Raw genomic sequence first — 24,255 nt, forward strand, 5'->3', positions numbered from 1 at the left:
AGTTTTTTTTTTTAAAACTACCATTACCATAATGGCTTAAAAAGTAAAGTCTGCACACCTTCCATATAATCGTTTTTATTAATGAGTCTGCAGCCTAAAGTGGCATAAGAGGTGAAAATGAAATCTTTCATTCTTATGATGACAAGAATGACAAAGATTCCTTCATATTTGATTCATTTATCAATTTCAAGGCATCCACGTGAAAGATGTCACTACACAATGTCTCCAAAACATTGCGATATGGCAAAAAAGAGGCAGCAGTATCAATACTGACACTTTAGAGACTCTTAAAGCCCTGCATTGTTTACCTTCAATATTTCGTATATTTCCTAATAGCCCAATCACAAGCACAATGGATGACAACAAAATCCACCCACTAAAAAAAATTCCTTTCACAATGGAAACAATTTCAAAATGAGTCCTATTTACATCAACAATTCATACACAAAGACAAAGTCAACTTTCTAAAATGCAGAAGATAATGAAAATGACAATACATTCAGCCTTAGAGATGCTTCTTTTTTTTTAAAGCCATTAAACACAATAGTTTTGCTCGCGTGAACGTACACTGTCAATTTGGAAAAAAATCATTCCAAGAGGTTGCGTGCAATCTACTGGATGCGTATTAGAGCCTTCATGCATTATGGGCCGTGTACAGTATTAGAAACCACTTGTAGAAAAAAAAGGACTGTATCTCCAATAATCATCTAACATTCCATTTGTTCCATGGGAAATGATGTTCTCGGACCTCCGTGAGAGTATCTTGCATTGCCATTTTTGGGATTCAGCGACAACTCCTCAGTACTTCTTAGCCCATTGTGGAATTCTGAAAGACAAGTATGAAAGCATAACATGAAACAACTAGAACTTTTTTTTGTGTTCAGGAATGCAGGTAGAGTGTTACAATTTCACACATTAATCCTTTGATGCACCTTGTAACCTTATGACATGATAAGCTGTACACTGTAGTAACCGCTGTCCCTGAAAGGGTTCATCAAGAAACCCTTTTCTGTTTTTAAATTTTACAGGTGAACATTTATTGATTACAAGACTATATGAGGAATCCATCCATCCATTTTCCGAACCGCTTGATCCTCACTAGGGTCGCGGGGGGTGCTGGAGCCTATCCCAGCCGTCTTCGGGCAGTAGGCGGGGGACACCCTGAATCAGTTGCCAGCCAATCGCAGGGCACACAGAGACGAACAACCATCCACGCCCACACTCACACCTAGGGACAATTTAGAGCGTCCAATCAGCCTGCCATGCATGTTTTTGGAATGTGGGAGGAAACCGGAGCACCCGGAGAAAACCCACGCAGGCCCGGGGAGAACATGCAAACTCCACACAGGGAGGCCGGAGCTGGATTCGAACCCGGTACCTCTGCACTGTGAAGCCGACGTGCTCACCATTGGAGCACCAGGACACTCACATCAAGAAAGTGATTTTCAAATTATGGATAACCATACGTGGAATCACCCTACCAGAGAAAATATACATAAGACGCATTTCTACCAGTCAGGCCATAATCGTGAATGTAAACATCAAGGTCAATATTTAAGACTGGAAATCCATGTGTGACGTCAATACGTATACAGTAATTGATATGAATGTCTGCTCATGCCAAGGAACACTTTCCGTTAAATTACTCTCAGTTCCTGTAAAACGTTTTTGATTGGGAATATTTTTCAATATTCCCCAGATGAACTTGCTCGACCCATTAATCATCATAATAATAACAATAATAATAATAATAATACATTTATTTTGAAAGCGCTTTTCATCGTACTCAAAGACACTTGACAAGAGTTTCAAACACAGGATTAAAAATGTACACTTTAAAGCCAAGCATACATGATCTAAAACAAACACATTTTGAAGAAGGAAAAAAAATGGGTAAAAGAGATTAAAAGGTGTTAAAAAGCATTGCGGAAAAGGTGAGTTTTAAGAAATGATTTGAAGGATTGGAGGTCAGTACAGTTGTGGTCGAGAATTCCAGAGAGTGGGCGGCGACAGAGAATGCTCGGTCCCCCCCAGGTTTTGAGCTTGGTCACGGAGATGGTGAGGAGGTTTGTCTTTGAGGAGTGGAGGTTGCGGGAAGGAGTGTATGGGTGAAGAAGGTCGGAGAGGTAGGAGGGGGCCTGATTGTGAAAGGCTTTATAGGCGAGTAGAAGGAGTTTAAAGTGGATACGCTGGGGAACGGGGAGCCAGTGGACGTTTATAAAGACGGGGGTGATGTAACCACGGGTGCGGGTGTGCGTGAGAAGGCGGGCGGCGGCATTTTGGATGTACTGTAGTTAACTGAGGAGTTAGGAGGTTGTACCATAGAATATGCTATTGCAGTAGTCAAGGTGGGAGGCGATGAAGGCGTGGATGAGGGTTTGAGCGGCGTTGAAAGAAAGTGAAGGACGGAGGCGAGAAATGTTTTTGAGGTGGAAGAAAGCAGTTTTGGTGATTTGGGTGATGTGTTGGTCGAAAAGAGTGATGATTATCAAAAAGGACACCAAAGTTGCGACAGTGAGAGGAGGGGAACAAGGTGGAGTTCTAGATAGTGAGTTTAAAGTTGGAGGCTGTTTGGGTGGGGCGCCGAGGAGCGATTATTAGCAGTTGAGAATGAGAAAGTTTGTTTGCATCCAGGATTTGATCTCAGAAAGACAGTTCGACAGGTTGGGGAGGGTTGTTGGGGGGTGTTAAGCTCTACTCTAATACAAGCATTCTCAGAAATAAATGGATTCTCTGAGGTTGAGTCAGTAAACAGTCCTATCCCACTATTCCGAGAAAATTGTTGTATCACTTCAAAACGTTATTTCCAGTTGCAAATGTGGTTGAAAGTGTCACCTGAAACAATGAGCTTCTCCTTCATGACGTTGACATCCCGATTAGAGCGATGCGGCACAGCGCTCAGCATGATCTGCTCGGGGTTACAACTCTGTATTCCGCTCATCCTCCACCTGTTCCGTGTTGAAATAACACATATTACAAGCGCGTCGCGGCCGTTCGCCGAGCTGTGACATTCCACCGAGTCACGTGGCATTGTGTAAACCCGCCTATAAACGTGCTGATGCGCGCACAATTTTGTTGTTAAGGAAGGGAGAGTATACGCATAAACAGGAGGTCATACTGTTTAGCGAAAGACAGAAAAAGAAATGGGCCCTGGGCTGTCGGGCAGAAAAAGCACACGGAAGGACAAACAAGGAGAAAAGAAACAAAGGCCAAGGCAGACGCAGTGGTTACCTGATCATATGATAGCTGACAGATGCCAGGGGGCAGCGGAGGAAGGTTGCATGCAGATCAGACACAGCACCAGACAAAATAAGGACATCAGAGGAGAAAGACAGACAGAAAGAGGACAGGGGGGGAAGACGTTAGAGCGTAGAGGTGAAACATGAAAACATGGAGCATCCGGATAAAAGAAAGAAAAACAGCGGTGCGAACGAACAGTCAGTTTTGAAGCAATGGAGTCTTCTCGAATTTGTGTCTCTTCAAGTGAAATAAAGGTCAGTGGAGTAAGAAACAATGTAGGAAGTTACACTAGACCAGTGGTTCTTAAACCTGTTTGAGGTATCGAACCCAACCTGTTCATACGCACATTCACTGAACCCTTCATTAGTGAAAAACAAAAATATGACTTTTAACAAATTCAAGACATTAAAAAAAACACATTTATTAAAAACAGAAAAAAAGGAAATAACATTTCAACACATTTGTTTTATTAATTTTAGGACGTATTATCACGAGTCACACGTTGACTGCTGAGTGAACTAAATTTCCCGCAGCACTGATTGGACAAGCAATGTCAAGTGATCATCTGCAGCCAGTGATGGCAAGGCGGGCGTGTCATAACTAATTAACATGTTGAGTCGTTGAGTTGATATGTCTTAACCTCTATGGCAGAGGCTCCGTCGAACCCCTGAGACTGATTCACCGAACCCCTAGGGTTCGATGGAACCCAGGTTAAGAACCACTGCACTAGACTGAAAAAAAATAAATGAAAGTGAAGTCAGGCATTCCTTTTCAAAGTCAAGGCCGTTTGTATTCAGAATGTTTTTCCACAATATATCTTTCCAGAATAAAATAGTCACTTCAACAATGATCATTTTACAGTTTACCACCAGCGAGTCCCAGGGACTCGCTGATCAGAAAAGTATGAGTCCCATTATGCATTTATACTCTAAATGCATAATGGGACTCATATTACATACTGAAATGGTCTACTTATTCAATTGCATACGATAATAACACAAACAACAACATATACATCCAATTATAAACAAATGTTGCAAACATTTAAATAATTCCGTAGCAGGCCTGAGGATTTCGGAAATTCACGGTAACCGTTTTTCGGTTCTGTCGGATTACCCAATGGGAAACCACGGTAACTAATTTTGGGTTCCGTAAACGTTCATGATGGGAACCCATTTTTCTTTTTTGACTGATTTTCATAATCAAGAATTCTGAAACTCAAAAGTATAATGTTTCAAGGGGAAATGTTTGAAAACTATGCACTAACAATGAACATTACATCAGCAGCTGTGTACTCCAGGTTTATTCAAAAAAATAAATGGATCAAAATATGGTGTACTGTACTCATATGGCATCATGAATACAGCATACCACAAAATCAGAGTATTTTTTCCAATCTCACACTGCAAAGATTAATTTACTGGTAATCATTAATACAGGTAAGTATTGACGTGGATTGACATCCTCTTCCCAAGACGATGCATGTGTAATCTACTATCAATTTGACGAAAGAATCTAACACACGTCATCATTAGTTGTACCAACAGTTAACATTAGCATTACCTCACCTTGTGACGAATGTTTTATTCCAGAAGTTACCATGCTACAACCAGTATATTATAGAATAACCAATACTGTTTCATAATATTTTTCATAGCCATTAGCCTATAGATCTAATGACCAATTTGCCTCGTAATCGTGCCTCTTGTCGTATCTCGCTCTCATACATCACAGGTGAGTTTAGTGATACGCCCTTCGGACGATTCATACGAAAAATCTGACTGGCATTCCCATTTCTTAAATGTTGTATTTAGTGGACCTTTTCTTTCGCCGCCATCTCAAACTTTCATCTGCGCGATTCCACAACTGTGCATCCCGCGGGAAAATTATGCGTCTAGGACGCGGGACGCAGAGGTAATGAGATGGCTGGTCACTTCTATCCATAGTCACTTCATGCAGATGAAGGTGAGGTCAAAATAAATTTACATAAAAATAAAAAAAATCAAACTTCACCTTTTTTTTCGATATACTGTATTATTTAACCCTTTCATGCACCCTGTAACCTGGTAACATGATAAGATGTCCACTGTAGTAACCGGTGTCCCTGAAAGGCTTAATATTGATTTGTGTATTGAGCAACAAACTAACCTCCACTCCATCAAAATTTATAGTACTGCGCGAATGCATTAGGCCACCACTTGAAATATATACTGTATATATTTTTTTGACTCATTCTCATTTTATTGTTACGAAGACTGTCAGTTGTATTCAAACATTATTCATGGCACTACATCGAAATGGTTTTGATGTTGTGTTTGCTGGTGGAATTTTAAAAAGTACACAGAGGAAATTGTTTTTTCAGATGACAGTATACCGTATTTTCCATACTAAAAGGCGCACTGGATTATGGTGCGCACCTTCAATGAATGGCCTACTTTGTAATTTTTTTCATATATTGGACGCACGGCATTATAAGACACAATCGACAATGCATCCACGAGATGGAGCTACGCTCAAGGAAATGCCAACAGAACACTACAACACTACACCCTGATTTATATAGCGACAATCAGATGTCAGTCAAACTTATTTAATAAAGCAGCGGCACAGTTTACTTAACCAACAGCAAGTTGTAACATTGACTCGTTAACGTTGAACTCTCTTGCCGCTGCTCTATTTCCGTGTTCAACTGCGAAACCGATCTTCAGTTTGAACTCTGCGTTGTAAGCATGTCTCTAGCAAGGAGCCATTTTGGGGTTGACATTACTGTAATGACTATACACAAGGCGCATCGGATTTTAAGGCGCTGTGAGCTTTTAAGAAAATGGAAGGCTTTTAAGTGCGCCTTTTCGTGCGGAAAATACGGTATGTTCATTTTGGCTCAATCTGCACTCACTTCTGAAAACTGAAGACTCCGACGACCACAGCGAGTGAGACGAGATCCGAGGCGATCCAGATGAAGCGATACGCATTCTGACTCTAAATGGGAAACACAAATAAAGTGGTGAACAGAAAATACCACGGGAGGGACCCGTCAACAAGTGTGTCTCCTGGACGAGCCGTCAAGATGGCAACAAGTGCCCTTGTGACAGGCTGCCGCACTCCTTGCTGTTCCTCGGCACCATGCTGGGATCAAGTCTGCTGCTGCGCGACCGTATTATTTTCTCCTCGCCCTTGCTCGAACACGTTGCGGCGCCCTCATCACTCTCTGTCCTGTCCTGCTTCTCTTTTCGTCTCAGTGTGCGACCTTGCTTTCGGGTGAGTTTGTTTCGCGTGCGGTGTCAGATGAGAGAAAGGCGGCAATGAGAGGTTGTTTACCATGAGCCAGATGGGGTAAGGCACCTTTCGGAGGACTTGGGGGGCATCAGAGGACACAGAAGGCACCCCGCTGCACCACAAAACCGAGTAGAGCCATGGCTCGTTCACTGGGTAGACTGTCACGCTCACGTTGTTGGCTAGATACTCCCTAAGGGGAAGGAAAATACGTCGTCTGCAAACATGGCAGAAAAAAATGTTTTGTCATATGATTTGATCAATCTCGGTAAAAACTGCTGACTGAAGGAAGTTGGCATCGGAGAGCAGGCAGAGGGTAATATATAATCTGGTCTGATTGGCCTGCAGTGGGCCAAAACACCCAAATGACGTCAAGGCACACGACTGATGATGTGTTGGGCGGGGTGCACCACATGATTATCAGTGCCAAATTGCAACTCTTCCATCTATTGTGATGAACATTGCAGGGCTTCAACAGTTAGCCCTATAAAGAAATCTTTTCATGTCAATAGTTCTCGTTGTTGTATTTCGGTTTGTATTGTCACGTACAGTGAAACTCCTCGACAACGAAATCATGTTTGCAGCAAGCAATTTTTCACAACAGGGGGGTTTTCACTGTAGCAAATTTGATCTCAGATGTAAACACACACACGCACACACACACACACAAACGAATGTGTACACGCACACACAAACGTATGTGTACTCTTTTTTTATTCCAATCGTGCATAGGTATGAGCATACACTTATTTTGCACTTCATATAGTCTGTGTAGAAAGAAAAAAAGGGAAAGAAATTGCGAAATTTACGATCAGCATTCACTTTCACTTACATACATTTCTTGGATAATGTCTTTTATTTTGCTTCCTCCGTCTTTCATTTTGATCACTTTTACCCTCTCTTCCAGTGTCAGAGCTCTTCTTGTCTTTCTTGTCCGTTTTGTAGCCATTTTAGCAATGCAACATTCTTGTTGCGTCTGAAACTAACAACAAATATTTCCTGGACTACTGCGCATGTGTAAACCAGTGTGGTGGTTGCTGTTGCCGTTTCCGAATGAAGCAGTAGAGGTCGTTATTGGATCTCGTCGCGAGGCAAGAGCAGAGAAAAATATTTCGTATAACGCAACAGGGATTTTTCTCGTTGTATGGGGGGCAGGAAAGTGGGAATGGTGTTAATGCATGAAGATTTTTTCACACTAGGGGGTATTTTCGCCCATGTAGGTTTCTTTGTAGAGGAGTTTCACTGTATCTGATTTCCTTGACGAGCAATTTACGTTTTTAGTTTGTTTTCGCTTTTTCCTGGTTCTTTGTTACTAGCGTCCTTTATTGTACTTTGTCGGTTTTGCGTTCAATTATAAATAAATACTGTTTTGTCAAAACTCTTGTCTGTGCCTACATTTCTGGAATCCAATAATGTCCGGGGCATTCCGGACACTTGACAGTGATGACCCAAAACTCCCTAAAGGAGCTAAACTTTGCAGTGAAAGGAAAGAGATAGTATTTCATGAAACATTTTATCATCCTACTTTTTACCCTCAGGCTTAACGTAGAAACATTTCTTACTGTATATCTTTGTGGTTGGCCTTGCTGTAGTGAAGGGTCAAGCTTGTAATGCCCCTCTGCCTTATCTGTGCGAGTGACAGCTTCTCATTTGTGGCCTGCTGAAACCCCCGAACCCTGCCCCTGTCTGTGTCGGGGGTCAATGTCACCTGGCACCAACAAATGTGAGACAGAAAGAGACGGATCAGATGGAAGACAATTCTTCGGATTGAATGATATGAAATGGAGTGCAAAACATAGAACGTAATTGAGTTTTTATCCATCCATCCATTATCCGTACCGCTTATCCTTACGAGGGTCGCGGGTGTGCTGGAGCCGATGCCGGCTGTCAGTAGGTGGTGTACACCTGAACTAGTTGCCGGCCAACCGTAGGGCACACATAGACGAACAACCATCCACACTCACAATCACTCCTATGGACAATTGAGAGGGTGCCATTAAGCTGCCATGCATGTTTTGCGAACGTGGGAGGAAACCGGAGTACCCGAAGAAAACCCACGCAGGCACGGAGGAGATGCCAACTCCACACAGGAGTGCCGCTGTCCAGAATTGAAGACTGCACTTTTGCACTGGCAGACGTGCAAACCAATCGTCCACCTTGCCAGCCATTGAGAGTTTATTTCGTGAAAATGTTGTTCTTAAATGATTTATTACATTTTTATGCGACCCCATAAAATGGAAAATATAGGACAACGATACAACTCAATGTTCGGTGCGGTATGGTGTTGATCCCAACGAACAATCATCGTTGGGATTGGGCAGCCTCGGCGTACCTCCACAATTGTCACTTTTCAGAAAACCTAAATAAACAGCAAGTCGTTTGAAGAATTGACATTGCATCATTTTCAAAGACAGCAAACAATTTTTTAAACACTTGATAATGGTCCGTAATTGAGAAAAAAAATAACATACCCATGCGAGCCCGGACTGAACAATCGTATTGAGTTGTGAAAAAAATATCAATTTGACCAAATTTACAAGGTTCCGGCACAACACCAGCGATAAAATAAATGAGATAGATTAGTATAAGAGGGACATACAGTCCTCACCCTCTTCCGGGAAATCCCCGCTTTCTGCACGGCCCACATCGTGTCCATGAACCAACTCTGGGAGCGAGGGTGGCCCGTAGGGGGCCTGCGGACGTTGAGAAGTACAGAGCTGTTGGCTCTGACTGCCAGACGAAGCATTTCCAACAGACTGCAAACCGTCTGGTTGCCGATCCTGCTCCGATCCCTCACGGTCAACGTCTCTACAGTCCAGTAGGGATCCCGCTGGGAAGAAATGAAAGCAATAGATACCGAGATAGTTCAACCTCTTATCTCCACCCCAATGATGTCATGCCATTACTCTAAGATTTTTATGGACCATTATTTCAGTTCTGGTTCACACTACAGTCAGACAAACAGGCCTCAGGTGAGAAATGTGCCTAAGCCTGTAGCACATGACCATGTCTGAGTGTGCCTTGAGTTCAAGTCCTTGCGACCTAGTGAATGTGAAGGTCAAAACCCAAGCATGTGCATTAATCCATCCCTGGATGCTAAAAAAAGAAAGGCATTTGACATGAACACGAAGTAGAAAAAAATATATATGCAAGTGATTTGTACATGGTGTTAAAGGTTCCACTTTGCACATTTTTATTTTTTACAGTAGAGTGCTCAACAAATTCAGAAGGCCACATCAGGTCTGAGAGACCATGTGGCACTACGTGCTTCAATGTGAAATCTTTCAGTGTCCGTGAACCATCGAGCAGCAAAGACAAATTTCAAACTGAATATCTGCTTTATCCTCACAATGATCGCGGGGGAGGCTGGAGCCTATCCCAGCCGTCTTCGGGCATTAGCCGTCTTCCCTGAACCGGAATGCCAGCCAATCGCAGGGCACACAGTGACAAACAACTATCCGTGCCATCACACTCACACCTAGGGACAATTTTGAGTGTTCAATCAGCCTGCCATGCATGTTTTTGGAATGTGGGAGGAAACCGGAGTTCCCGGAGAAAACCCACGCTAGCCCGGAGAGAACAAGCAAACTCCACACAGGTAAGCCGGAGTGGGGATCAAACCCACGACCTCTGCACTGTGAGGTCGACGTGCTAACCACTCGACACCGGGCTGCCTACTGAATTTATATATATTAAAAAATAAAATAAAATCCTCGTCTCACCCCTCGGGTGGTGTCCGTCCCTCATTCAGCTCGGGTCCTCTACCAGAGGCCAGGAAGCTTGAGGGTTCTGCACAGTATCCTTGCTGTTATATATATATATCTATAAATGTAATCATTTTTCTGTTACACCCCTAATCTATGCAAAACTGCATTGTAATATCGTATTTTACACCCACAGAGAGAGAGAGAGAGAGCATTTGTATTGTTTATTTGTAGTATATAAAGTATAATATAATAAAGCGCTTTCACATTCTGGTCCACTTCACAATTAGAGAAACAAAACTATATTTTGGAAACTACCAAAGTTGCTAATTCATCTTTTTTCCTGTAAATATTGCTGATATTGTCTTACAAAACCATAATACAGTGGACCACCTCCGACTTGTGATTCAGCACCCACAGTCATATATTTTTTCTTCTTTCTTTTTTTTTTTGGGAGGGGGGGCATTATTCACATTTTTTCTTTAATTGCAGGAAATAATTACTGTGCCAGCCCGCAATAGCGAAAACCTGTGAATCCACTGTATAGCTATACAATAATCATTATTTTGCAAATATATTGTGCAATTCAGCTACAAGATGTTACGTATACAAATTACATAGTTATTGATGATTAAAATGCATTCGTGTGATGTGCGTTCCTTTACCTCCAGAAACCAGCGACCTGCGTTGAGCGAACGTAACTCGGTCCAGTTGAAGAAAGCGGCATCGTCATGCTGTCTGCCAGGAAAGACTGTGCTCACATCTGTGGTTCGTCTCAAGGTGCGATCTCGCATGAGGAATGGAATCCCGTCCACACTAGTGATCCAAAAATAGACAGAATACAGTGTTACTCAAAGACGGAATGCTTTCAGGGTCGTTCACTCTTTTTTATAAGACAAATGGCTCACAACAAGTACATACAGACTGACCCGAGATGGATCTCGGGAATGTGGCAAGTGTTCTTCAGTCTTGCCACAAATGTCTTATTTTATCTCCGAAAGAAATTATTTGGATAAAAACTAGCCGTCTTCGAGGTAAGTGGATCTAGCACTGCCAGACACCAGAGGTGCTGTAATTTTACTGTAGGGTAGTGATTACACTAGGAAGCAACTGTGTATATATATCAATATTTTTCATGTTTTTTTTGTTTGTTTGTTTTTTTGTGTGCCAGGCACAAGTCCTGTGCAGACCTGATAGTAACCCTTTCAGAGACAGTGGTTACTACAGTGGACAGCATATCAGGCTATCAGGTTACAGGTTATCATTATTGGTGCATGAAAGAGTTAAGACACAAGTATTTGAAAAGAAACGGAACCATCGAACCTGTCACATCTGAACTACTTTTCATATGGAACTGGAGTGTGCCAGATTCATTAATTATGAACAAGTCCGGATGAAAATGTCAGAATCGGTCGATGAATGACCTAAGAGTGACGTCGGCCTCCAGGGAGCTGGCGCCGTGTTGTAAGGCTCTGTTGAAGGAGACCAGGGTGTTTTCTGGAGCCAGCTGGTACACAGAGAAAGATCAGTGTCATTCACCGGCGACATTTGAATAAACCAACATCATGATTTTTTATAGTTACATTCAAAATCTGTGGCTTCAACCAAATTGTGTATTCTCAGAACATCCACCAGGCTAACTCAAAATCAGGTAGCTCGTGAATTTCTTGTTCGAGACTGTTATTTTGGGTGACAGGGTGGTAGCCTGAAAGGTGCTTTTTGTACCCTAGCGGTTTGGTAGAACATTTGCTCAGCTGTGAGACAACAGTATAAAGTAGACGCTCATGCAAATGTGCCGGACTCATTGAGTCACCTGGACACCTAACTGGATTACACGGAGAGGGCTGGCAATAGACCAACTCACCATCGGAGCTCCCCGTCGACCAATGACATCTGGGCGAAGTCTGAGGCTGTGACTGTCCATGACACAGGGGCAGGAGAATGACAGCGGTGCCGAATAAAGGGCCATGAGGATGATGATGTAGGTGATTAACACCATCATCTGGAAATCTAAGACAGAGGCGCAAACTTTCTATGACGCTTCATCAACAAAACAAATTGACTCACTCGAGAGGCTTGGCGTGTGTTGGCAAGAGGGATTGTTGAACTGTTTCAATCCTACATGAGTACAATTGTGGAGTTAACAGTGGACATGAAAACTCAATCTCCACTTGTTGGAATACCAGAATTTCTGATGTAAAAATGAAAAAAGACCATCTTAAAAAAACCACCCTTGACCCAGATGTGTTTGGCATGATGCAATACTTGTCAAAGTATTGCATGAGTTTGTACCTAGAGTTTGTAAATATCGGTAACAAACACACGATGCGCATAAAACTTCATGGTGTCCCACAAGGGTACGTACTTGGACCGGTCCTCTTTAGTCAGGGGTCATCAATGTGGTGCATGTGGACACCAAGTAACCCCCGAGGAACACATGAGTAGCCTTTTCTAAATCGATAACTAATCGATTAGAAAATTAATCTCCAACTACGTTCATAATCGAGTCATCATTCAGAGCCATTGTTCATCTGTCCACTTTCTAATCTACTTATCCTCTTTCACATTCACCTTAAGCAGCGCAATGAGAAACTCTTGTATCACTTCTGACCAGGATTTATCATTCAACACTCACATAAATATTGTCCTCATTACAGCGGAGGACGAGCTGGAGCATATTTCCTACCTGACCTTCGGCACAGACTGGTTACCATTCAATCGCGGGGCAAGATTATTCACAATAGTATAGAATTTCTGATTTCTACAACATTGAAGAGGAAAAGCGCATCAGATTTAATGCAGATCTGGATATCTGGTATAAGACTGAGGGATCATATTATTTTCCCAGTTGGCTAATAATATGACAGTAATCTATCTCTCATTAGGAAGGAACTGTGTCAAGCCTTACAGGTCCATCTAAAACTAATGGTAGGATGTCATGTTGTTCGAGTGAGGAATTGTCAACAGGGTCAAAATGAAGAGAAGACTTACTGGATCTTTCTCTGCGGACCACATAACCAGCGACCAGCCAGCTAAGAGCTGTGACTGTTGTGAGAGCACCAATGTGAAGGAATGGCGCTGTGGACTAACATAAGAACACAATTATAAAATGAGTGACAGTCTTTTTTTTGTGGCTAGAATAAATCATTGTATTGATAATTTGTATCAAAATTATTTTGAGTATGATAAAGGAGCCTTTAAAAAAGGAGAACTAAAAGTGAACAGGAAACTAAAACTACTTTAAAACCCTAACAAAGGGCAAGTTTAAAATCGGGATGTATTGCACTGACAACCTCCCCTATCCGACAATGTGATGTGTTAAGAAGATGCAATTTGAGTTCAAAGGTTTTACCGTGACGTTGTTTAAACTCTAAACAAACCTGCAGCGACACAAGAAGGACATCCCATTCATCTACCCAGATGTCATCAACACACACAACACCAGATATAGTAGTAAGGAGCGCAGCCAGCACGCCGATCTGTGAAAACGAGACACACAATGATGAGGTCACTGGAAAAACCTGCAAGGAAGCAAAATGACAGCAAAAGTCAAACTCACTGCACCTTGTGGAGCCAGTAGAGATTAAGCTGTTGTCCCAAGGATATGTGGAAGAATGCCAAGATCTGATGAAGAAAAAGGACTTCATATATATATATTAGAGCTGTCAAACGATGAAAATATTTCATCTAATTAAAAATGCACCTGTCATAATTAACTCAAATTCACTAAAAATTAATCGTGATTACTCACGCATTTTTTATCGTTTCTGAATTTCCTTTAATATTTTTTTGTCCTATTTTTCCCCCATTTTAATGCTCTCATCAACATGGAATCATGAATCAGTTTTCTATGTGCAAAATGCAAATATTTACTGAAATAACAATTTCGATTTTCAATTTTACATGAACATTTTTAACTTGGAGCAGTTATTCACACATAATCTCTCACACTATATGACTGTCCATCAACAACAGTGAAAAAAATATTTTGTCACACAACTGCTGCTTTAACAGCTCTTTTTATGGAATCAAAACAGAGCAATATAACATTATAAAGTGCACATCTAAGGTAAACTAGTACTCAGCCTATAGTGGATTTAAGCCATGGTTGCATACTTCGTTTTTCTCAAGTTTGCTTTGAACACAGCAGTCAGACTATGTTGATTCTGTTGGTCCTTCTTGCGCGGAAGTCTCTCTACGGTTTTGTGTAGCCATCATTTCGGATGACGACACTTGGTTCGATGACAACACTGGAAACGTTTTATTTTCGCTCGGTCGCTACCACTGCACCGCTGAACTTCACCGTCCGTCACTGTCAGACGAACACAGAGAAGCTCCACCCGCTCTATTTGTATGGACACGGAACACTGTAACCTTCCACGCAAAATAGTTCCAAACAAGTAACAATCGTGTCAGTGGCATACATCGTATACCTGTATCATACAGGTAACTTTGGTCCTGTCAGTGGAACAATCTGGCATATTTTTAAAAGTAAACTTTCCATTCATAAACTCTTTAAGTATCAGTTTTCGGTGTCTCGCGCTGCCGTGGCTGGCAAAACAAACGCGCGTGGACCTATGCAGCGCGCTCGTTGTTTTGTTTCTGGTATATTTATAGAGCAACGTAACATCCGCTGTGACGTGTGCCGCGTTAATCTCGCGAGAAAGAATGTAATCCCGTTAAAATTCATTTAAATTAATGCCAACAAAAACGCGCTAAACTGACAGCTCTAATAGATAGATAGATAGATAGATAGATAGATAGATAGATAGATAGATAGATAGATAGATAGATAGATAGATAGATAGATAGATAGATAGATAGATAGATAGATAGATAGATAACATTTTTTTTTCAATCTTAAAAGGCATGCTTACCATCAAGACAAAAACATAGCTGAATCCCACAGTGGTGATTGTCAGAATGGGAATGGTCTCATCCCTCCATTCACCCGTGCGGTTGTACACTGACCTGGAATTTCGACAGGTTAAAGATTGATGCATCTTGACGCTTCTCAGAAGAATAAAGGAAACAATCGTGATATAGTGTCACTCCTATTTGATCCCAAACTGAAAAGTGCAAAAACAGTTGTCAATCTGTTTCTCCATTTTGCTCTGGAAATGTGCCTGGCTCCAGGTGGAAAGGCAACACTGTAACCTTTAAAGAAATTATTTTACAGGTGGTGACTAGAGACTTTATTACCCTTTTATTGTACTTTCTAGACTAACTCCAGGCTAGTCTCTATTTTTTTCCAGAGCCGTTCGGATGACTCTTATGCGCTTCAAAGGTTTATCTTTTGAGGGCTAGGTACTCAACGCGTTGACGATTTGTTTTCACGTTGCTATGTCTTATGTAGACATATTCTATCTATGTTTATAGGTGTCAGCTTCCTCCCACATTGCAAAAGCACGAGTGTGAATGGCTGTTTGTGTATATGTCCCCCAGTCCAAGGGATAACCCGCTTCTTGCTCGAAGTCAGCTGGGTTAGGTTCCAGGTTCTCATCTGTGACCCAAACCAGGAGAGCAGAATAGAAAATGGAGGGATGGATGTACCCTTGACTTCTTTGTGACGTGTACGATACAGTGACGGTCCGCAGACCAGTGCCTTTCTATCAAGTCTCAACAACATAAAAGTTACTCTTTCTACTCACATCCTAATACAGATGTTAAAAAGATGACTCACCAGTTGAACTCGTCAAAATCATTTCGAGCCACCAACCAGAAGTAAACCCAAAAAAGAAGCAGGAGAAAGGAGCTACACAAGATGAGAAACCAGGAACACTCCCACTGCAAAAAAAAAAAAAAAGGCATCAAAAGAACAAAAGACATATTGACACAAATGCCATACAATCAGGGGTGCCCAAACGTTTTGGAACCAAGATCGACTTTTCGATCAACGAACCTCCCGCGATCGACCCATTACCGCGCACGCACGTAGACACGCACGCCATGAGCAACAGCCTGACACGGAGGCATGCGACGCACTTTTGCAACGTGTTATCATTGTTCAAACATACCGTTTTAAAATGATTCCCTGGGCCCTCTCAATTCCTATTCTTTGCCTGTGCCCTCGGTGAATTGTATACGAAACAAACTGAATTAGAATAATGATAACAATAAAAGGTATAGCGCAACAGCACTGATCACAAGCTGCAATTGCAGACTGCTGAGCGCTAACAACTTCGGTGACGTCGGTCACGCGCCAACGTAGGTTAAAGATTTACCTGCTTTATTTTATGTTATTTTTCAAATATTTTTTGGTGAAAATGAGACCGATAGGATGATTAGACTGCAGTGTACATTAACACAAAAATATATATGACTAACATGCACAAAGACACACAAATGGTTGTTTGTTTGTTTTTCTCCTCTACACCCCTCGCAATCGACTTGGGAACAGTCCGCGAGCTACCGGTCGATCGTGATCGACGTAATGGGCACCCCTGCACATGAAGAGCTTTATGCACACCAATTAAATAGAAACTCTATAAAAGGATGGAAAAAAAGAAGAGTACCAATTTCTTAATACTTTGAGAGTAACAGTGAATCAAACATATATTCAGTGTCAGGGGTCAGTTTTGGCTGACGGACACAATTCATTTTCCTTGTTAGAGACATGAACAATTTATTATGAGCTTGCAGATTTTGTTCCAAGTCCCATGCGGTCTTCTTCCATTGATTTAACCCTTTCAGGGACAGCGGTTGCTGGAGTGGACGGGTTTTCAAACGTTATTTTCTCTTGTATTAACTCATCTTAATGTCACAGTTGTGCAGCAACCACTAGAATGGACCCACATGTGTGTTGCCATCCACTGCCATTCTTTTTTTTTTTTTTTTTTGTCATGCCTAAAGACTAATAAAAACACTTTTAAAAAAGTCCTCATGGAGGTTATCATTATTTGTGCATGAAAGGGTTCAAATCAATGCCGAATAAATCTGAGAGTTTTGTTTTTCAACATCGTGTGTGTCGCTTCGAGCGTGTCTTCTAAATCGGCATGCGGGGAAAAGGTAAGGAGAGCTTGTGCAAACACTCAAGGACTCGCTCCCTCAGTAGTTAACAGGATCAGGAGGTAATTCCATGTGAGAGGAGACCAATGCGATGATAGGCCACTCAACACATCCTGTTGACCAGTTATCAGCTTTGGCACCTTACCATGGTTCGGCTCACCATTTCCAGCACCTTATGTAAGGTCATTAGAAGTGAGTGCAGCAAAGCAATCAATGACAATGTTCCTCCAACAACATCAAAGAAAATAAAACTAAGTGGAAAAAAAAACCTGTCTGAGAAACAAAAATTGTATTGTGTCTTAACTATTAGTTGTGGGGGGTTTCTTATGAGTGAAGTGAGGCTAACATTTACATCTTGCAGCTTCAACATCATATGCTGTACCTTTAATGCATAATTTAAAAAAGGATAATATTGAAATGAAATGAATGTATTTATTTTTAATTTGATTTGTTTTTAGACACAGTGGCGAGATTATAATTTCAGCAACTCGGTGCCCTCATACTGGTCAGTTGAGACTTTAGTCATGTTTCTCACTCTCAACTACACTGAAAAAAAGTTTTCACAATTTTAGATAGATTGTCCCACACCCGGTAGTCCATTGGTTAGCACGTCGGCTTCACAGTGCAGAGGTACCGGGTTCGATTCCAGCTCCGGCCTCCCTGTGTGGCGTTTGCATGTTCCCCCTGGGCCTGCATGGGTTTTCTCCGGGTGCTCCGGTTTCCTCCCACATTCCAAAAACATGCGTGGCAGGCTGATTGAAGACTCTAAATTGTCCCTAGGTGTGAGTGTGAGCGTGGATGGTTGTTCGTCTCTGTGTGCCCTGTGATTGGCTGGCAACTGATTCAGGGTGTCCCCCGCCTACTGCCCGGAGACAGCTGGGATAAGCTCCAGCACCCACCGCGACCCAAGTGAGGATCAAGCAGTTCGGAAGATGAATGAATGTCCCACACCCGTCCATGGACAATCCAATCCAAGACATCCTAATTTATATAGCGCTTCCACAACAGCTGCAGCTGTCACAAAGCACTTTACAAAACAGTGAACATCCAAATCTGTCTGCCTGCACCTCAACCAACCCCACCAAAATCACGTTAGACCACCTACGCCACAAAATCGACATCCTTTAAGCCAATCTCAAATTTAGTCAACTTTTTCTTACCAAATTACAAATTACAAGATGTGCCGTTAGGCAGGAACGTCCAGTGAGGCGAAGCACATCAAACAAATTCACACATAAGCTGAATTAAACTATCTCCCCTGCAGGAAAATGACAATGCACCCGTTTTAACGCCGAGCCATTCCCTGATAAATGGAACTGTAGCGTTTGCTTGGTAAGATGTAGCATGATTGCGCGATAACAGTACAGTGCAAAACAAATAACAAATAACCCAAAAGTTTTGTCTTACCCTCGAGCTGTCGTCTTGGGAGCGCTGGTAGCGTTTCCAACGACAACCATAAATCCCGGTGACAAAGGAAATCAGCACTTGCTTCTCATAGACCTGTAAGGGTTGGTGTTTCACCATGCTCCTTTAGCCTCAACCCACCACCAGTTTCTTAGCATCCCACACTGGCCGGGGAACCCTGAAGAGGAACAAGATAAGACCGAACGATTCATCTGTTCACTTTGCAGTGATGTGACAAATATTGTTAAGTTTGAGATGTGCTATTTTGAAACTGGATTTTCATCTTTTTAGAGCCGATGCCAAATGACTTTGTCGGCATGGCGGATTACAACAGTACTGACACAATGAAGTTAGTCAATAAGTGGATAAAATAACAAAAGACAACACAATTCATCTTTAAAAATGAACGCAGAAAATAGTAAAGAAACATTTCAAAAGTTTCAAATTAGCTTGTGGTACTTGCTCACAGCTGTCAACACTGTGCCACATCACATTCCTCTTTGGAAACTATTGGTAGCTTCCTCTCTGGCGGTAAGGTAGTATCTATCTCCTGTATGTAGCTGATTGCCATCCTATGTTTACACTCTGCTGTCAAACCGCGAGATGGTTTTAAGACAAATAATGATAACCTACATCAGGATTTTGTTCTCAATTTTTTTTTAAATTTGTCTTTAGGCATGAAAAAAAAATAATGGCAGTGGATGGCATTGTCATGGTTGATGCACAACTGTGACATGAAGATTAATTCATATAAGAGAAAACAACATTTGAATGGCTGTCCCCTTTGTAACCGCTGTCCATGAAAGGTTTCAGGTTTGAAAGAACACTGTGGTGAACTGAACTGTCTGTTGGTGGAAATGTGTTGGCTGCGTACTTCAAAAACAAGACAGCGTCTTAATTCATAAGAAGGGCATTTCATATGATTGGAAGCCACTGTAACATTACGCAGAGTGTGAACATTAACATTGTGAATAAGTATCGAAAAAGATTTCACTTAATTCATGCTTAAATTCAAATGTATCATCCAAAAATTGGGACAAACGATCTCAAAATTTCAAAAACACTTCAAGGTTAAATCCAAAGGTATTTAATTTAATCCAAATTCACTGTACCTCGCAGTGATTCTTTCACATACCACTAGAGAGAGCCCATGTACCATCTGTGGCACAAGTGCCACACTTTCAGATTCACAGGTAGGTCGTACCCGTTCTTGCAAAAGTACAGCTGGGCAATATTGTAGAATGCAAATAAGTATTTCCCGGAACTTTTCCCAAATACTTTTTCTTGTTCAAAATATTTTGCAGGTTCAGAATGAGTGAAGGATGTTTTATTTCTTGACATACATGCATTCGATTGGAGTGTAGCTGCAGTATCAATTAAATGACCTTGTAACATCATGTTAAAAAAAAGGTTTGTTGACACAAAACAAGGTGATTATGATGACAACACTAATCTTTTGTTTGGGGTAAAAACTTCTGTGTGGGGAAATCGACATATAAAGTGCAATTTAAAGGTGGGTCACAAAATAAAAATTATGGACCAACTTGCAGCCAGTTTAAAATTTAATCCACTTTTTTGGCACCAAATTACGAGAGATAAAATTGCACGCAAAGCAAAAAAAAAAAAAAAAGGAGGGCGTAATATTAGGCTGTTGTATGACATTTAATTTGATGCTGAGGGAGAGTGAGAAGACAACTACTGAGCTTTGTGGAATTAGCTAATAAAAAGGCCATCAATAAAAAAGAGGCGCAGTCTTAAAACATCATGTGACATGAGCCCTGCCCCTCCAACTTCATTCTTGCTGCAGAGAAAAGTCCATTGCCTTGGTGGCAGGTAGGAATGTCTGAGCACAGAGTGCAAGTATTTCATGTTTTTCTGGAGGATGTATTTATTTTAACACTTTTGTCTGGTGTTAAATTTAAACTTTTTTTTTTTTTTGGTAGACTTAAACCGAATTACTTTAGGCCAAAGAAATGAAACCAAAGCTACTTGTATTGTTTATGTCAATAATGCAAAAAGGCCCATAATAATATTTGTCTATGTTTGTCCAATTTAAAAGTGATGTTTTGAGTCCCACATTTCGACTGTCTTCAGGTGAAAGAATTTCATCAATGCAATGCAAGGAGACCTCAGTTTGAGTTCCTACAATGGCAGTGCAGCTAAAATCAAATGATGAACTGGAAGTGAACTGATAACTGAGCATGAGTATTCATTCCGGAGGGGAAATTTAATTGTCACTTTATTTTTGTTGTATCTGATGGACACAAAACCATTGGTCGGGACTCAGACAGGCTAATGCAAAATGCCAGAACACTGTAATCACGTCTTTTTGAAACATCAGATGGTGTCGCGAGTCAATTTTGATTCACTGCACATGGGAGGGTTGTGGGGGGTGATAAAAAGGAAAAAGAATTAGTCTTACGGTAACACGAACAGCTACCCTTGAACTAAAAAGCATGACTCAACTGAAGATAAATGCTTCTTGGTCAACTGTTCTTACAAGAATAAAATATGATGATATTTTGAGTACTCGGGACACACCAAGGGAAACTTTTGATTTATTGTGCCAATAGAGTAAAATGTAGGGGTTTTTTTTTTTGGTTGGTTTTGTTTTTACCTTGCCAGGGCTTAGTAGTAAATGTGCCAACAAAGAATGACAGACAAAATAAAATGACATGACTACCATTTATATTTTTTATTTATATATGAATTGACTAGCTTTTGCAATGAAATGGGAGAGGTTCACTTTAAAATTTCTGTATTCCCGTTTCCATTCCGGAGACATATAGAGCAAAACAATGTTGCCAGCAGGCCATAGTCAAGGCTTGCATGGATGAGAGCATTTAGCTGAGACAATCAATTAACCCTTTCAGGGACAGCGATTACGGTGGACGGTTTATCGTGTTATCAGGTTACAGGTTATCTTTATCGGTGCATGAAAGGGTTAAATCCACACAACATTCTTAATCACTTAATCAATGATTATGCACATCCCAAAAAGCAGGCGCATGGCCAGATTTCTTTATTTTGTGTGTGTTTTATGAATATGTGCAGCTTACTGTTTTGTGGCTGATTTGATTCTACACTACAGGAACACTGCATGACTTCATGTAATTTGGTCTCATCAATTTTGCCGATACCAAAAAAGACTGCTATATCTGGCTCGTATTTTATCTCTGCCCTTGTCACTTTTTTTTAAGTTCCGTCATCATTCACCACCTTCATGAAAATTCTATACGCATGCATTCATTAATAGTGGCCTTATTATAGTACCCTTGATGGCTTTCGCCTCGACAGAGTCTTTAAATTTGGGCTATGAGGGAAAAAGAGGTTAAATGTTTTGGTTAATTTTGGTAATTCCATTTTCCCTCTGCATCCATCTGGTCCGATTCAGCAATATGTGGACTGATGCACTCAATGTTCTCTTGCTGGTTGCCAGTTTAGAACTTTCCATGAATCTATGTGCATGCCATGCATGTATGCATTTTGTTCTCGTTTCTAGAGCTCCGTTTAACTCAACGATTAATTCAGTCATGGTCATGAAACACCTCACTGCAGCTCATGTTTGTGTCTTACTGCTAATGTTGTAGCTTGATGCAGTAAAACCTCATACCAGAAGAACAAGTTACTAATCCAAGGAAATAAACACCACTTAAGTCTTCTTATAATTTTATACCAAGCAGCTCAATAAATGAAAAACCAAGTGACTGTCACTGATTTTATAGCAGAAAATCTAAAGTGAAACTACAGTTTCCTTACCTCTATGCAGGACGACATGAATACGTCAAAAGTCTTAATTAAAACGTTTTCCCCCTCAGGTGTTGACATGACGTCGTCGTTATTTCAAAGTACATTTGAAGTTGCTCCCGTCTGGACCTGACAACTGTCACACATCAGTCTAAAGTTTACCCAAAACACAAAAGAGTTGGTATCCTGCAAAGGAAGCATTAAGTGTGATAATCTTGTGTTAAATAGTTGTTGCTCTGGAGACAGACGCGACTGCAAGCACTCATTCTGGCGTAATCCGCTCCCCCGTGTGTGGGCGGGGCTATGGCGCATCTCCTGGTGGTGGTGTTTCGTTATTCATTCTTTATTGCGTTTTAAATTATTGCACATTAAATTATAGTTGTCCCGAGAAAAAAAGGGATTCCTAAATATCGCATTTTTATCATACAAATTAGTTTGAGAACCACAAAAAATGTTTTTTTTGTTTTTTTAAATCTTGCCCCTCTTGCTGAACGCTGACGGGGTGTTCACACAGCACACATTTGCTCCGGCGCTGCACCGATGTATTTTGTTGCGATATATTTTGCACCGCAGCAAATTTTGATAAAAGGAGTTTCAAATCATCTTTTTTTTGGTGGGGTAAGTTTTTTGGGGGTGTCTTCCTCACACTTGTAAAAGCATTTTTTTTTTCATCACAGACGCATTTTAAATTGGAGCATGTAATTACGTCGTGCTGTCTGTCAACATACAATTTAGAGAAAAGGAACTCCATCACTTAGAAAAACTGACTTGACCTCAGATAAATCCTCCCTTCGATTTTTCTTTTTTTTTCTCAATGTTTTTATTGTCATTAAAACAACACTACCCCATAACTCATATTTTTAAAAATTATTATATAGCTATGTCTGTTTTGAACCAGTTAGTATAGCAGCTAACGTTAACGTAATAACGTTAGCAGTGAATTGCAACGCTGTTGGTCTCCAAAATAATTCAAGTAAGATAACATTGACGTTAAATTAGTAGTCCAATTTTACGCTCTTTAATCGCAAAGGATGGATTCAGGATGTCATGGTGGTCGACTGGTTAGCACGTCACTGTGCAGCGGTGCTCGGTTCAACTCCAGCTCCGGCCTTTCTGTGTGGAGTTTGCATGTTCTCCCTGTGCCTGCGTGGGTTTTCTCCAGGTACTCTGGTTTCCTCCCACATTCCAAAAACATGCACTGTAGGTTAATTGAACACTCTAAATTGTGCCGAGGGGTGATTGTGAGCGCAAATGGTTGATTGTCTGTCTATGTGTCCAAATTCATGGGTTGAGTCTTCCGAAGTGACGTTGTGCGGCCAAAAATGTGACCTTCGGAGGATGCAGCCTATGAATTTGGACCCAGCCATCGAGAGATAACCAGAGGCACATTGTTCTTTTTAGCAAAGAAATAATAATTTGGGGCATGTTTTCCATAATGCCACAAGGTATGTGCATGCCAAAGTCAATACCCTGTGGCATTTTGGAAATTAATGCAGAACAGAAAAATAAACATTTGAAAAACTAAGCCCATAAAAAGAAGTAATCCACAATGTTTAATGACTTCATTTTCAAACCCACTGCTATAATGTATAATGTGTACTCCATTTTTGAATGTATTTGTATAACAGACCAAATATATTTTTTTAAAATAGCGTACCCGTGGCATTATAGAGAAAAAAAATGCTATGTTTGTAGCATTTAGCCAACAAGTACCCTTGAACGTATTTAAATACTTTTGAATGTATTTGCCAGTCAAAAATGCTGAGTCCACATTGGCAACTCCACGCTTGGGTAATTTACGGATTTCTTTCAAATTCAATGGCGCTTTGACGATGTCCCAATTTAAGTGTGGAGAGTGGAATGTTCAAAGGGGAATAAC

The 24,255-nt window shown here is 41.1% G+C and overlaps 1 protein-coding gene across 6 annotated transcripts; it reads right to left on the minus strand.

Annotated features, from left to right (window-relative positions):
- Nucleotides 1–161: 161 nt before the first annotated feature.
- Nucleotides 162–22,656, minus strand: gdpd5a (glycerophosphodiester phosphodiesterase domain containing 5a). Of its 6 annotated transcripts, none has more exons than XM_086131442.1 (17): nt 22,389–22,656; nt 18,633–18,807; nt 15,901–16,004; nt 15,095–15,188; nt 13,782–13,841; nt 13,598–13,696; nt 13,209–13,302; nt 12,082–12,227; nt 11,642–11,724; nt 10,883–11,033; nt 9,122–9,343; nt 8,076–8,221; nt 6,559–6,706; nt 6,137–6,219; nt 3,232–3,246; nt 2,836–2,948; nt 162–826 (listed from the first exon to the last, which is right to left on the minus strand). In XM_086131442.1, the coding sequence occupies exons 2-17, from the start codon at nt 18,747–18,749 to the stop codon at nt 708–710; spliced, it is 1,794 nt and encodes a 597-aa protein (XP_085987568.1). In that variant the 5' UTR covers nt 18,750–18,807; nt 22,389–22,656; the 3' UTR covers nt 162–707. The 6 variants fall into 6 exon arrangements, with proteins under 6 accessions (XP_085987568.1, XP_085987565.1, XP_085987567.1 ...); XM_086131439.1 differs by having other exon boundaries at nt 6,559–6,730; XM_086131441.1 differs by having other exon boundaries at nt 9,113–9,343.
- Nucleotides 22,657–24,255: the final 1,599 nt, after the last annotated feature.

This window comes from Hippocampus guttulatus, chromosome 15, assembly GCF_054856545.1.
Source record: "Hippocampus guttulatus isolate MCC_2025c chromosome 15, RoL_Hgut_1.0, whole genome shotgun sequence".
Taxonomy (NCBI): Eukaryota; Metazoa; Chordata; class Actinopteri; order Syngnathiformes; family Syngnathidae; genus Hippocampus; species Hippocampus guttulatus.